General features: G+C 36.2%; 1 protein-coding gene across 5 annotated transcripts in view; it reads left to right on the top strand.

Annotated features, from left to right (window-relative positions):
- Nucleotides 1-15,776, top strand: part of PIK3CA (phosphatidylinositol-4,5-bisphosphate 3-kinase catalytic subunit alpha) — a 69,721-nt gene that overhangs the window by 45,205 nt on the left and 8,740 nt on the right. For all 5 annotated transcript variants that reach the window (XR_011326232.1, XM_069792679.1, XM_069792677.1 and 2 more), the window contains 14 exons: nt 882-987; nt 2,103-2,255; nt 2,364-2,498; nt 6,285-6,409; nt 6,859-6,940; nt 7,408-7,572; nt 8,133-8,236; nt 9,358-9,529; nt 9,865-9,971; nt 10,481-10,602; nt 11,144-11,222; nt 13,692-13,862; nt 14,410-14,527; nt 14,689-14,840. Coding sequence is in view for 4 of the 5 variants with exons in the window: in XM_069792679.1 (XP_069648780.1) it covers nt 882-987; nt 2,103-2,255; nt 2,364-2,498; nt 6,285-6,409; nt 6,859-6,940; nt 7,408-7,572; nt 8,133-8,236; nt 9,358-9,529; nt 9,865-9,971; nt 10,481-10,602; nt 11,144-11,222; nt 13,692-13,862; nt 14,410-14,527; nt 14,689-14,840 (1,791 nt within the window). In the remaining variant the exon portion in view is untranslated. The remainder of the gene's footprint in view (nt 1-881; nt 988-2,102; nt 2,256-2,363; nt 2,499-6,284; nt 6,410-6,858; nt 6,941-7,407; nt 7,573-8,132; nt 8,237-9,357; nt 9,530-9,864; nt 9,972-10,480; nt 10,603-11,143; nt 11,223-13,691; nt 13,863-14,409; nt 14,528-14,688; nt 14,841-15,776) is intronic.

Below are 15,776 nucleotides of genomic sequence, written 5' to 3'. Positions count from 1 at the left end.
TATACAAAATGAACATGTAAGAAAAGTGAATTGAGGTTTATCTGCCAATTTCTTAGAGAAGGGCTTTGACAGTTACTTCTTTGTAAAACTTTGCTTTTAGTAGCTACAGACACATTGAAAAAATTAATGCTGACCTTGGAAGCTGCTGCCTCTTCCAACTGAGAAAATACAGCATGGCAATCCACTTAGGAAAAACTGTATTCAAAAGTTCCTCTTCAAAAGCACAGTTCTACCAACTGAGAGATAAAGTCTACTTAGAGAAGTTCATGAAAACAAAATATTTATTCCAGTAGAACAAATCTGTGCTCTTTTTACTATGATAAATGCAATATTCCTAACTCAAATAATATTCTTTTGGATTGCTGTGTTAGACTTCTGTGTTATATTCCCATCTTGCAGTTATTTTTTTATTTCCCAGCAGTTCAAATTTAGCTGAGTTCTGAAAGCTATGCCACATGTTTTCCCACTTGCTTTTTTCCCCGAAGTGGAAAATAATTTCACAAGGTAAACCTTACATTAATGTAGCACATATGCAAATCCATTATCTTCAGGTTGTACCTATGCTGACAGTTGCAGCCAGTAGGGTTGCAAGAGTGAAGGTGAATGAACCTATTACTACGTTTGTAGGAATTGAATCTAGCATGACTTTTTAAACAGTGTTGGTGTTAGAAGGCTATTTGGGGAAGTTTCCATTCCCAAAGGAGTATATGGTGTCAAATGCACGTAGGAGGACCCTTCTTCAGTAAGAAAGTGTACTCTTTATACACGTATACAGTTTAGGCAGGAATATAACAAATGGGTTTTAGTATAACTGTTGATTGGATGAAGTTCTTTCCATGCTCTCCTTTAACCTGGTTTTATTCTGCTTTTTAATCTTACAGATGGAATGAATGGCTATTGTATGACATGTACATTCCTGATCTTCCACGTGCTGCTCGGCTCTGCCTTTCTATCTGTTCTGTTAAAGGCCGGAAGGGTGCTAAAGAGGTAAAATACTTAATACACTTTAATACACTGACAAACAAAAGTTACTTAAGTCAAGTTTGGGAAGATACTTGGTAAATGTTTTCCTGACAATGAGTCTTATTGCAATGTTTGATTTGAATCTGATTAAAATAGGAGTTTTTTCTTTTCTTGTATCTTATTCTGACTACAACCTTTTTTTGTGGTCAGAAATTAACACGGGGAAAAAGCTTATCAGTTCAACACTGTCTGTACTGTATTGCGAGACACAAAGGTCATTGTTAGTGTTTTGGGGTGCAAATGCCTTTAAACTCAAGTTTCTAAACCCATATGTTGCTTACCTATTTATTAAAAAAGGGCAATATTTATACTTGAATTTAGAGTTGATTTTTAAAGTAAAGACAACTTGTGTTGCATTACTATTTGATGCAAGACCTCAAACAGTAATTTTTAAGAATTTATGTATTGCATCTAATTCTAGCCACCATTACATTCTGGGTTTGAGTGTGTGTCATAGGTACTATATAGTTTTTGTGTCTACAACCAGGTTTACGAATCTTAGAGAATCATAGAATGGTTTGGGTTGGAAAGGACCTTAAAGATCATCTAGTTCCAACCCCCCTGCCATGGGCAAGGACACCTTCCACTAGATCAGGTTGTTCCAAAGCCCCATCCAGCCTGGCCTTGAACACTTCCAGGGATGGGTGGGGCATCCACAAGTTCTTTGGGCAACCTGTTCTAGTGTCTGACCACCCTTATAAAAAAAAATTTTTTTGTTATGTCCAATCTAAACCTATTGTCTTTCAGTTTAGAACTGTTCCCCTTGTTCTGTCACTACAGGCCTTGGTGAAAAGTCTCTGTCTTGTAAAAAAAAAAAAACCAAAACCGTCTTTCCATCATCTTGAGTTATTTTGATGTGAGGAATATGTTAGCATGTGTTTGCACGTGTTTTGATATCATTTTGCAAAATGACTGCCATGACAGTCATTGATAGAAAAATATGGTACGGCTTCCACAACCTGCTTTCTGCTAATCTGGGAGTGTAACAGCTTGCTCTGGGGTGAAAATGTTATTTCTCCTGACTTACTCTGCAGTAATTAATAGATGACCCTGAAAAATCATCTTTTAATCTCTTTAAGGAGCACTGTCCATTGGCTTGGGGAAATATAAACATGTTTGATTACACAGACACTCTTGTATCTGGGAAAATGGCTTTGAATCTTTGGGCAGTACCTCATGGGCTGGAGGATTTGTTGAATCCTATTGGTGTTACTGGATCGAATCCAAATAAGGTAACTATCTGCATGCGAGCTTCCTCCTTAAGAGTACATGTTCAAAATATGCTGTATTCTAATTAGTATCATTCAACAGAAGAAGTAATTTAAATTTCCTTTACATAGGAAACTCCATGTTTAGAGCTGGAATTTGATTGGTTTAGCAATCCTGTAAAATTTCCAGATATGACGGTGATCGAAGAGCATGCCAATTGGACTATATCACGTGAACTGGGGTTTAACTACAGCTATGCGGGGCTGGTAAGGCAAACTCCCTTCCAAGATTAGCTACTAAAATATGAAAGTATTATTTACTACTTTAATTACTTATTTTACTCAGTATAGTAATGATAAAGAAAACTTTTTTCTTATATCCTGATTTATTGTAAAATCAAGAAATCAATTTTCTGTTTTGTGTTTAGCAAAGTGAGTAATATATTTTCCTTTCTTTAATGCTTCACTGACCAACGAAAACACTTTAAAGAGAAACTGTCTTACCGTGCAAACTGTTAGGGCATTTTTGACATTTTTATATCGCTAATTCAGATGTCTAAACTACTTAATTTAACTTTCCAAAAGTTGTCATTCTCCTTCAGTGATGCTATTTTTCTTTGTTACAATTTCCTGTTTATAGATGGGCTTTCTTGTGTAATCCAAAGGTGCTTATAACTCTTTACTGGCTGTTTAATGGGCTAGTTAGGACCATAAGTACAGGGAATTTTAAGGGAATTGGTTGGCATACACGAGTGTAGTCCTTTATCTCCCCTCTTCTACGGAGAGAACCTGTGTGTTGATGATTGGCGTTTTGGTGAGGTTTGGCACTTTCTTAAAAGCACTTGTTGGATGATTAAAAGGAGAAAAAAGAAAAGCAATAAGGCTAAAAATGCTATGTATTTAAAGACAAGGCTGTAAAATTAGTTGGTATGTTTTACATTTTCTACTGGAGGTTGGTTCAAAGACTTGAGAGTTTCCCCATGAGAGCATTGTGGTCTGTGTGAAGAAGAGTCTCGGGGTGGAAAGTTTCGCTGTACCAAAAAGTGTGTAGGTGTTAGTAAGCCTCCAGTCTGGGAATTCTGGTGATATTTATAACAGTCCCATCTCAACATATCTTGAACAAAGGGTTGTAGGCATTTGATTTCTCTTGATACTCTACAGGAAGTCCATCTTAGAGTGGCATATCTGCTTATGGTATATGTTGTGATGAGCAGTGCTGCAGGGCTCTTAATAAATGTTTAAGGACAGCTGCCTCCTTGGTAAATAACATTCCTTTGCTATAACACAGCCTATTACCTGGGCTTGTATATGCTCAACTCATTGTTTTGTTCCATCTGTAGGCAAAAGTAGAAAATGGTGAGAAGAATAAGCTCTCACTTCAGTGACAAAGTAAAGATCAACTTACTCTTTACAATTAAAAAAACCAAAATTCTGAGGTAGAATAAAGTCTCAAATTATGTCTTTTTTGTGGTAATCCTTACAATACCATAAAAGAAGGTCTAGTGGTTAGACATGGAGAAAGCCTATTTACATCAGTGACTAAGTTGACAGGGAAGCAAACTGTGTATCACTGCTTTGGTCTCACTTTCTCATTATTCATGCTGCTTTTCTTTCAACCCTCCTTGTCTGCCGAAATCCTCTTATTACTTATCCTTTCTTAAATCATATTTCATTAAATGCTTGGTAAGTTTAACATCACTAGTTATCTCTTAGTATTGTGTTTGTCCCCTTTATCTTTTAATGTGTGGTATCTTCAGGTCTGAAGCCAAACTTTCTATATTCAGGTACTGTGCATATTTATAGCTGTTTGTAATGTTAACTATATTTAGGTAGTTAAAAGGCAATGTGTTATTACTCATTCAGAAATTGGATACTGGATTAGTATGTAGCATTGGCCATATCTGAAGGAGGTAAAAAATGCTCGACTGAAATGGTCAAAATCAGCAAAGCAGTCACTGAGGTATGAATTCTATATAAATGTCTTCATTATGATACAAAGAGCGTAACTTTTTTGTTTAACCTTGAAATGCATTACACTGCATTTAAAATCCATTAATACATACTTAGAAGAGATCATTTATAGGTCCATTAATATCTCAAATATGAAAGAATTTTCAAATATTAAATCTAACTTACTGTCCCACAATTCATAGAATTTCAAGTTTTTGGTGTTGACCGCAACAGGATAAATGCATTTTCCTACTGGGCTTGACCTAAACTATGATCTTTCTGACCCACTATGCAGGTACATTTTATACTTTTTTGACTTTCACTTACTATTTAGGATGACTCTTTCAGAATCAAGATGAATATGTGCAATTAATTGCTTGTTCAATATGAACTATTTGATCTTAGGTCAGGAGCAGGCTGATTATAAAGTCATTATCCATTAACTTCCTTACAGAATGACTCTGGCTTTGCTACTTGCACTGTATCTGTTACCATAATATTTAAGAATGTGTTCTAAAAATTTTCCTGTGCCACAGAGTAGTCCTGAATAATTTCCTCCCACCTTTAAGTTCAGTCCATGTGCTTGAGAACAGTAATAAAACCATGTTGGTGCACTAAGATATCATGCTATCACACTACTAACAGGGCAAGATACTAAAAACCCTGTGAGTTGGTTGATTCATACCTTAATATTGGTAGATGAAAGCTTGAAGGCCAGAATATTCTTTTCCCATATAGTAGTAGTGAACCCATCATGAGAACACATAATTTATGTAATTAAAGATAAATGTAAGGTAGGGAACTTTCAGTCTGAAGTAGATATTGTATCATGGTATAACCTGACAACTGTTTCTGTATTTGTGCATATTCTTAAAAATAACACCGCCTTTTAAAGGGTGCCTTGATCTCCTTCCTGGAAATTTCACATTGTTCTTCAGCTCTTTTTTTTTTTTTAAGCTAGATACATTGGAAAGACTTTCTGTAAAAGACATGTAGGTATTTCTGTTTTGAAGTACTAGTTCAACCAGTTGAAAATTTCTGTTGTCAAAACTGTCAGACAAAGCTCAGTTTGTTCTTGCTTATCTTGTTTAATGTGCTTAGTAAAAATTGCTAAGGGAAAGAGCAGAACAAGAGGTCAAATACTGTGGTTCTACAGTTTAAACAATTTGAACTTGGAAAAGTGTTTATTCTTTTGTAGTAGTAGGTATCAAACACGTGTGAAAACATGAGTTCACTATAAAACCATTATTCAACTCCCGTACAATTTTTGGGATAGCTTCATCTTAAGTGTCAAACTTGTTAATTACAGTTGTATTTTATACCAAAGGCTATAACATCAGGTGCTTACGATGTCTCTTTTTTGCTGTGCAATTGATTCTGTAGTTGAAACCTCAAAAACTGCATCATTTCATATGTTGCTTTGTGAAAAACATATTAAATGAACTAAGAAATGGAAAGTATAGGAGAAAAATTGAACTTGGCACATGAGCTGTGAAAAATCAAGTAGTAGTAGTTTCAATACCTCTGCCATTGGTCTAAGCTGGTTATAATAAATGAAGTCTTAGATAAAATTAATTTCAGTGTGTACCATTTCTGTTTTCTGTGCTGTTGGGGGAATATCCTATACTAATTCTGGTTGATGCTTTCCAGTCTTCTGTTACTCAGGCTTTCCTACAGTGTTCTACCTTTTATTTACCTAGCTTCATCCCCCATGTTCTGCTTTTTCAGTTCTGATTCTTTCACTCCTTTCAGCAGCTCTCAACAATCTCAAAACTGGAGACAGACATGACCAGTTTCATTTTGTGCTGCATTGTGGTGTTCATCAGATGTCAACTGTTGCTATTTCTCCACACAGCTGATTTAGTTGAAATGTACCTCTTCTTGTCCCAGTAGTGACTAAAAGTGGTTGTAGAAATCAAAGGCCTGGTCTTTCATCTCTCTCTGTCTAAACTATAAGTCCTCAGTTACAACAAAAGGAAACAACAAGATAGTATTGCATGATACAGAGTTTAAGTGTTGCTACGCTGTTAAAATACTTCCTGTATGCTGTATGACAACAGAAAGAAATCTGTGGAGGGCTAATGGACCACTTTCTCTCTGCAGAGTAACAGAATAGCTAGAGATAATGAATTAAGAGAAAGTGATAAGGAACAACTGCGAGCCATATGTACACGAGATCCTTTGTCTGAAATCACTGAGCAAGAGAAGGACTTCCTCTGGAGCCACAGGTATTTAAAAAAAAAACCAAACAAAAAACCAAACAACCCCTCCCTCACCCCCCCCAAAAAAAACCCCTAAAAAACCAAAGTAAAACCCATGTTGTCACATTCAAACTTCACCCCATTCACTCCAAATTTTTCATTATTGTCTTTGGTTTTGCTCCCTTTTTTTTATTTTGTATTGTTGGGGTTAGTGTTTTAGAAAAGCCTTTTCTAAAGCATTCTGCAATGTATGTCTTGGTGCATAAGCCCATGGAGAAAAGTAAGTTGTTGAATCTGCTTACGTTTTCCCCGTTACTGCAGTGTTACCTTCATGCATGGATCCTGACACTACCTTATGGTTTTGTTTGGATTCTGCTGACAAAGGAAGAAAAAGTTGCAAGACTGAGGGGGACATAGTAGATGGTTATTGAAGCAAAAATGACATTTTGTACATACAACTTTTTTCTCTTCCACAGACACTATTGTGTGAATACTCCAGAAATTCTGCCGAAATTACTTCTGTCTGTTAAATGGAATTCTAGAGATGAAGTGGCCCAGGTAACATAAAGCACTGAATTAGTTCTAAGTTTGAAGAAGCTTTAAAATATGCTATTTTAAAGAAATCTTCTGGAAGTTAAAAACGTTATGTGTGCATGATACATCGAATGAAAACTTGGATGATTTAAGTTGCCACTATAACTGACTGATCAGTCTGGTCCATAGTTCTTGTTCTTCAGCTCAGTCTGAGTCTTAAGATTTCCTCCTGATGGCATTACTTGAATCTTTATGTTGCTGATTTGTCAGTTATAGTTAAATGTGAGGTTTTGTTTTCATTCTTTTTATAGTTGATAAAATAACCAAGTCAGCTGGCAACTAATCCAAATTGTTTATTGAGAGAGGACTGGCAAGTAAACAGCTTCTACTTAGATGCAGTTTGTGTCTGACAACACCTTCTAAAAGCTGCGTATTACATCTTCTTCCTAATCAATGCAAGTGTGTAATGTGCTCGGGCTTCTTGTCCGCAGATGTACTGTTTGGTAAAAGATTGGCCTCCAATCAAGCCAGAGCAAGCAATGGAGCTTTTGGACTGTAATTATCCAGATCCAATGGTGCGAGCTTTTGCAGTTCGGTGTCTAGAGAAGTACTTGACAGACGACAAACTGTCTCAGTACTTAATCCAGCTAGTACAGGTACATAACGTATTTTGGTATACTTGATGTCTTGTGTATATGCGATGATCACAGAGGCTTAAAATACAACAAAAGTTCAGATGATGTGAAAAGAGGTCATCAAAAGTACCTGTTTGCATTGTGGATTATTTAGTAGGAGTAGATGAAATGTAGTTCACTTTCTGTAGTGCTGTGGTTTTGCTTGTTGATATTAAATGCCAAAATTTTGCAGAGATGCAGAACTGTTCTACCAACTGGAACAGGCAGCTATTTCAGCCATCCTAACATATGGGAAGGTATGAGCAGAAGCATCTTCTCAAAACTTTGAGCAAGTTGAGGCTAAAATATTTGGTAAAAGTAAAGGAAGCATCAGATGGTAAGCTCTTGAAATAGAGGCAGCCAATGCGCTGTTAGCAGATATAGTTCAAATCCTAACGCGTGCAAGTGTTAATACCAAGATCAGTCATTCTACAAGAATTAATGTAAAATATAGTTTTTATTTAACTGCCTTTACTCTGTATATTGTCCATAGAAATAACAACTGCAGCTGATATTTTTCTTTTCCTTTTATCCTTAACTAGGTTCTGAAATATGAACAGTATTTAGATAATCAGCTTGTGAGATTTTTACTCAAGAAGGCACTGACCAATCAAAGGATAGGACACTTCTTCTTTTGGCATTTAAAGTAAGCTTAATATCACATTAAGGGGTGGTGGAATTCCTATTAGCTGTGAACAGTTAGCTGTTCTAAAGGCTTGGCGTACTAAATGTCCTTTCTTAGCAAAATATTAGCACTTAAAGTTTGTTTTATATTGGTTAAGAGTTTGAATGCATAGTCTGGTAACAGAAGTTATCCCTTGCAGTTTCAAAAGCTAGTTAATAATAGATACTTACTCTTGTACTACTTTTTATGTAATGGTGATTATTCTAAAAGCAGGGTAGTCTTAAGATTGCAGGAAGCCTCCCATATTGTTAGCTGTTTACAACTTTATTTTTTAATAAAGTTTTAACTTTATTTTTCATGCCAGATCCCCCACCAGTCTTTTCCAGAAAATTTTACAAATAGTTGAGGCTTGAAGAAAACCACCCAAAGACTTCGTAGAGCTTGATAGCCCAAATATCTTGGTGTTCTTCCTTACTAAGTGTAACATGGGCTTTTGTAATTCCTGGTGTTGAGAAGGCTGAGCATAGATGAGCATACAGCATACTGGATTGCAGCTAGGTCTCACCTAAAAATGCTGTTGTAAGATAGTGTGATCAGATGCAGAAATAGAAGCAAGGAATCTTTGTTGTGCTCTCAGTTCTTTACTTCCCGTGGGTATCATCAAGGATAATGGAATAAGTTGCTCAGTTAACTTGTCTGAGGGGATATATTTTAGGACTGTGCGAAGACTGAGAGTAGATAAGAACAAGGAAACTAGAGGGACCGCAGCCTGGGATTGGCTAAATGAGACAAGGAGAAAATGAAACAGGTTAGCTTTGCTCTCAGCAAAGAAATCTGGAACTTGAATTGAAAGCTTGAGGTTTACTACACTGAATAAAGGCAAAGGGTAGAGAAGGACAGGATGGAGCAAGAAGGAATGGGGAAAAAGCCTATAACCTCTGTGCTGAATTAGTTGTAAAGGGTACTGAAGTCTGATCAGTCCAGTCAAAATGAGATGAGTTGTGGGAGGTCAATACAAGCTATTTCCCTGAGAAGAAGGATCCATAAGCAGCCCCCAGGAAGATGTTACAGATATAGCTTCATTTTTGGCACTTCTAAGTGGTCTTGTCTTTAAGCTATAACTGTTCTTCCTCTCTGTGTAGGTCTGAAATGCACAATAAAACTGTAAGTCAGAGGTTTGGTTTACTTCTGGAGTCCTATTGTCGAGCGTGTGGCATGTACCTAAAGCATCTGAGCAGGCAGGTGGAGGCTATGGAGAAGCTGATTAACCTCACAGATATTCTCAAGCAGGAAAAAAAAGATGAGACCCAGAAGGTATTATAAGCTGTCCATGTACCAAAACTGTTGCTGTTGAGTCACAGGAATTACTTAGAACTGTGTTTTATTTGATTAACTAGAAAAGTATTAATGCTAACTTCAGTAGATACTATGTTAGAAGCTGTATTATTTATGTATGCATTGCCATTGTCTACCTCTTAAGGCAATAGAACTAAAGTTAAGGGTTTCAATTTGTGTGATACGTGGCTAAGTGGAGTTGCTTATGTTAGAACTGTGCAAAACCACGCTTTAAAACCAAAGCTAAAATCTGATACTTACCTTCATTTACATGTAATTAGTGTTCTCAAAACCTGAATGTGATTATTTATCAGGTACAGATGAAGTTTCTTGTTGAACAAATGAGACGGCCAGATTTTATGGATGCTTTACAAGGTTTTATCTCTCCTCTTAATCCTGCGCATCAACTGGGAAATCTTCGGTATTGTCTTCAGTCTTGAAATTTGTCTAGATTTTTAAGTAAATGCTTAGTAATGTTAACATTTAACCTCAATGTTGTTAATGTTAACATACTAAATGTTAGTATCTTCAAAGTTAACTGAATAAAATTTGTAGCAGAGTAATTCATAAAGGGTGAAGTAGTTTCAATATAATGGTTTAACAAATTAGGGAACAACATGACAGTTGGCTGCTCCTTTAAGGTGACAGGAACTGCAGTCCTTTTTCCATTTGTAACAAACACACACTGCCAAAGGAAAATTTACAATATAGCCAACTCTTCTGTTTGGCTTAGCAAATGGTTAACATTGCACTTACTAATTCAAATTTGAAGCTGAAAGTATAAGTGGTTGATTGTTGGTTACCCATGCATCTTTAATTTGATACCAGTTCAAAGAGTTTGAAGAAAACAGGGAGAACTTAGGAGTATTACAGAAACATGGTATAAGAATCAAATTGTGCCTGTTTCATAGAAATCTTATCTCTTTATAGGCTTGAGGAGTGCAGGATAATGTCATCTGCAAAAAGGCCGCTGTGGCTGAACTGGGAAAACCCAGATATTATGTCTGAATTGTTATTTCAGAACAATGAGATAATCTTTAAAAATGGAGACGGTAAGGAAAAATAAGAGTAATCCAAAAGCTACATATCTTTTTGTTTTCCTAACCTACTGTTTAGTATGTTTTCTGAGCTTCTAAAATACATATATTAAAAAAAAAAAATTAAAAAAATCATCTGAGCAAAGCAATTTTCTTTTCCAGAAAAATTAAGCATGCACAAATAAGTATTTGTCTGTCACGTACAAATTTTGTTTGGTCTAAGATGCTCAGTTGGTTGAGGTGGAACATGATGCTATTTAATACTTTGTTCTTTTTACTTGAAAATGCCTTCAAGATATTATAGATGTGTAATCTGTAATTCCATTGTCATGGTTTTAGTGTATATTATTAAACAGCTTTGAAATCACCACCACAAATTTATATTCATTCTCAACTATTTAAAACCTGCTTTTCTCTATTGAGAGAACAAAACCTACACTAAACCATGCAAGCCTCATTTCCCCCAAAAGTATGTCTAAAGGAAAAGTAAAATAAGATGTAACAAAGTGTTCTGGTGTTATGAAATTTACAATCTGTATGTATTTGACTATTCCAGACTTGCGTCAGGACATGCTGACACTTCAGATAATTAGAATTATGGAAAACATCTGGCAAAACCAGGGTCTTGATCTTCGGTAAGCATTAGAGGTCATTCTCAAGCGATACTGTTCTTAATGGGGTTTGCATTGGTTTGTTACCAGAGATTGCTTCTGTTCTCCCAAGGGTAATAGATGAAATGCTATAAACAGGCATGTTTGTACATGTTAGTGATTTTTAAATTTTTAATAACTTTTGGTTAACTGAACTACTGGATTCTGTAAGATAAGATTGTACTTGAAAATTACTTAAGTTTCAATCAAGTGAGTATGAGGGATCTACACACCAGGAATGGATACAAGAGCTAACACACACTGGCCACGCTATGGTCTGCTGATTGTATCTGTAGGATTTGCTTTGAACAAGTTGCCAAACTTGCAGCTCTGAGCAATTAATCTTTGTAGTTGGTATCTTCATTTCACTACACTAGGTATTACCCAGTCTGATACACATGCAGCTTCTCCAACTCTAAATAGTCTGTGGGTAGAATAGCTCCTGCAGAATGCCATTCAGTATAAACTATTCTGCTTCTAGAAAACTGGTGCTAGACAGGTTATGCTTCCAAATTTGCGTTTGCTGTGTGGTAGATTTTGAGGTGGTGGTGTAACAGAGCTGCCTCTACACTGTCAAACCAAGTATGTTCTTTGCACCCCTGGTTCTCATTTCCTCATCTAGACAAAGGGGCCTTATTGGTCTATATCATCTCTCGTGTCTGGGTAACTATTTTGTCTCTAGTACTGTAATGAGTGACAGAATTATGGCTTCGTCCAAGAATGGTTTGCAGAGCTAAAGTTTACAGTGCGTGCCTGTGTCTTGAGGAGTAGTCAGCTGTGGAAATCCTCACAAATACATCCTCTCCCACCTCTTGCCACCATTCTTCTTAGAGCAGATTGGAGCTTTAGAAGAGAAGTTGAATAGGTATGGTGTAAGTGACAGGCTGATTTAAAAAAAAGAAAATCAAATAAACCTTGCAACTGTCCATCTGCTCTACTGAAAGACTGAAATGAGCGTGCAAGATGAGGCAGCTGATGGACTCTGAATCTTGAGCAAGCTACAGATTATACTAGTGGACAAAAAGAAAATCTTTTGAGGATCTAGAAATTGTGACTCATCCCACTAAGGCCACTGAACTGTATCTTTCTGTGGTACATAAAGTCTAACAGTCCAAGGTTTATGCCACATCCTTAAGAAAATATATGGGTCTCACTGTTTTTCTTTGACCTCCACATCAGACTTTTGTCTAAAAATGCAAGTGTCGATAGATAGATCTAAAGATAGATAGATATAAATATACTTTTAGTACCTGCAAATAAAGTAATGTTAATCCAGAGAGAAGCCCACCTCCACAGCAACACCAGCAGTCAGCTCTGCTGCTGGCTACATACTGCACTGATGTTCCACAGATTCTTAGGTCTAATACAAAGTCATGATAGATTATTTTTTCTGTTTTGTTTTTTTTTTTACCATGGCACACAAAAAGCTTTTGATTCTCCAGTGTTCCTAGAAGGCTGTTTTACTCTATAGGTGTGACGCTTCATTTCAAAAAAGGAAACTTCAGGAGAGAAAAGGGCTGTTTTTAGGTACACGACCTTTTCTCCCAGATCTTTTAATAGGATGTTAAACATGGTAATGGCCATGTTTCTTTCAGTCTTTGAATAAAAGACCAGTTTTGACTTGGTTTTCTCAGATGAAATGTTTTCAATGTAACAAGAAATACAGACTTTGGAGGAGGGTGAGGAAAGAGACCTGTGAAAGAAAAGGGAGGCAGAGGGATTAATTTCTTCTACTTGTAAAGAGAAAAATGGGCTACTGAGATTATCCTTTGAGTATCTTTTTTTTTTTTAAATTTAGGACGTTCTCTAAAGAATCTGTGAATAAATACTTTTTTACAGTTAGTCCATTAACATCTGGATAAATTGTAATGTTGCTGACTGTAGATTCCAGTTACAATTTTGTAATATGTTCAGGTACTATTCAGAAACTAATTCTGAAGGTCCCATGCTGGTTTTATATACAAAATATTACCTGCTACTTACTTAGAGTAACCCATGAAATCCTAACATTCATTTTCTGAATGCTTAGATTCTGTCTCTAGTACTTCACTTTGAATATAGTTGAATAGATCTTGTTAAATCATGCTGAATGCCTTTTTAAGGATTTTTCCAGTGTATTCCCTAAGGCCTCCCAAGAATATGATAATAAAATTTTGCCTTAACTTTTTGTCTTGATGTAAAACTGAAGAATGACATTGGTGGATACGGTGGCCAGCATGTTACTGTACTAATATCTGGTACATTTTGTTTCCACAAGACTAAAAATAATACACCTATAAAACATTAAAACAGATTTTCATATCCTAAAGTAACAGATGACACTTACTTAATAACCCTTATCAAACATGCCTGTTGCTTGCTGTCTTAAAACTTAACTCTGTTAAAAAACAAATGAACAAAAAACCCCCACTTTTTGTACAAACGAACAAAAAAACCCCACTTTTTGTCTTTCAGGATGTTGCCTTATGGTTGTTTGTCTATTGGTGACTGTGTGGGACTCATCGAGGTAGTGAGGAGCTCTCATACGATCATGCAAATTCAGTGTAAAGGAGGCTTGAAAGGAGCATTGCAGTTCAACAGCCATACATTGCATCAGTGGCTCAAGGACAAGAACAAAGGAGAAATGTGAGATTTCCTGTTGCTTGTTTTCCTTGTTCATGTGCTCTTTTTGATGGAAACCTCAAGAGAACTCAAGTTCATGAAGTGGGAAGTTATGTCCATTTGTTTGTGGCTTTGTTTTTTTCCCCCCTGCCCTCGTTTGCCTAGTATTCCTGCTCGTCGCTCTTTTAATGAGTTTGGGTGGTTGTGTGACTTCTCAGCACTAAAGTGTAAGTTGGAGGTAGAACTACGATGATAAGGCTTAAGTCTGTGTTTTAACAGGAGCTCACCACAATGAAAACTGCTGGCCTTCAAAAGAAGGACAGTCACTTTAATAGCTAGTTTACTGTTCTGTGATCTAACTGTAAGTATTAGTGTTTTCAGAGTATGTTGAATTTCTTCCTTACTTAGGTAAAGTGATAAAGTCCAGGAACTCTGCTTCATTGAGAGAAGATAGAAGTTGGCCCTTCCTAATGGGGGGGGAAGTAAAAAAAAAAAAAATAAAAAAAAAAAATTTGCACTTTTGTATTATTAGAATATCTGTAGGAAAATGTCTCTTTTTTATTTTCAATAGGTATGATGCAGCTATTGACTTGTTCACACGTTCTTGTGCTGGCTACTGTGTTGCTACCTTTATACTGGGCATTGGTGATCGCCACAATAGTAACATCATGGTAAAAGATGATGGACAAGTAAGACCTGCTTTTCTAAAAACACAGCTTAATGTCATCTGTCACTTTGATATGAGTTTGTTGGGGGGGGATCTATCAGAACTATAAGTAAATGATAAATTTTACTATGACATCATTTAAACACAGGATTACTAATCTTAATACCTTTCTGTCTTTCCAAGCTGTTTCACATTGACTTTGGGCACTTCCTCGATCACAAGAAGAAAAAATTTGGTTATAAAAGAGAGCGTGTGCCATTTGTCTTAACACAAGACTTTTTAATAGTGATTAGTAAAGGAGCCCAAGAATGTACCAAAACAAGGGAGTTTGAAAGGTGAGCCTTTTTTTAAGCATTTAACTTCCAGTGTATTTTGTACCTAACCTGCAGTTTACTACTGGTGACCTTTAGTAATTAGACCCTTTAACTGAAAAGTAGTATTTTAATTGGCTTGCAGTGGGTATGTTCTAATTCTTTAGTTGAAGATCAGCCATCCACTTGTAAATCAGTAGGTGATCTTGGCGCTTACATGGCCTTCAGTTCATGAAACCTCATTTTAGCTTTGCAGAGTCAGCACACATGTGAATAAAGATAAATATTTAAATATCTGATTTTTTTAAAATTTATTTAACACTTTAATACAATCCCAAGAGGATTTTTTTAACTGCAAAACCTGAGAATTATTAAATGTCAGGTGTAATGTGCATCAGAGCCTTGTTGATCCCTCAGCAATACTTCTGTCTCCTATGGCTGCTGTGATATCAGCTCTTCAGCTGGCCTGTGTAGTTTGTGACATTCTGCAGAACCTGCTAAGAAAGGAGAACATTAAAATAATAATAATAAATTTAAAAAATTCTGTTGCTGTAGTCATTCTTAATATCTGTCTTTCCAGAGGTCTAGTCTTTGAGAGGTTTCAGTTTTAATCTTAATTTCATTATGTTGGGGGGTGAGGAAGACAGATTTTAAGTTATAGTGTCTGTCTGAATGTTGCAGTGAAGCTTTTTGCATTTTTTTCCGAACCTGACTTAAATAAGTGATTTCAGCATAAATGGGCATTTCTTGCCTGATATTGTGATATAGCAAATGCCCTTTGTCTTCAGCACATTCTCCAGAGTATCTAAGGAGTAACAGCTACTGCCCTAATAAAACTACAGGAGAGAAGTGCATCTCTGAAGATAATGAGAAAAGCACTGTTTGTGGCAGTATATCAGTAAATGTGCTTTGAAATCTGAAGTGTTAGTAGCAATGACTAAAATGGCTGTGTGAACTGTG

The sequence above is a fragment of the Haliaeetus albicilla genome, chromosome 9 (assembly GCF_947461875.1).
Source record: "Haliaeetus albicilla chromosome 9, bHalAlb1.1, whole genome shotgun sequence".
NCBI lineage: Eukaryota > Metazoa > Chordata > Aves > Accipitriformes > Accipitridae > Haliaeetus > Haliaeetus albicilla.
Note: the sequence above shows the minus strand (reverse complement) of the source record. Positions and strands in the feature narration are given on the sequence as shown.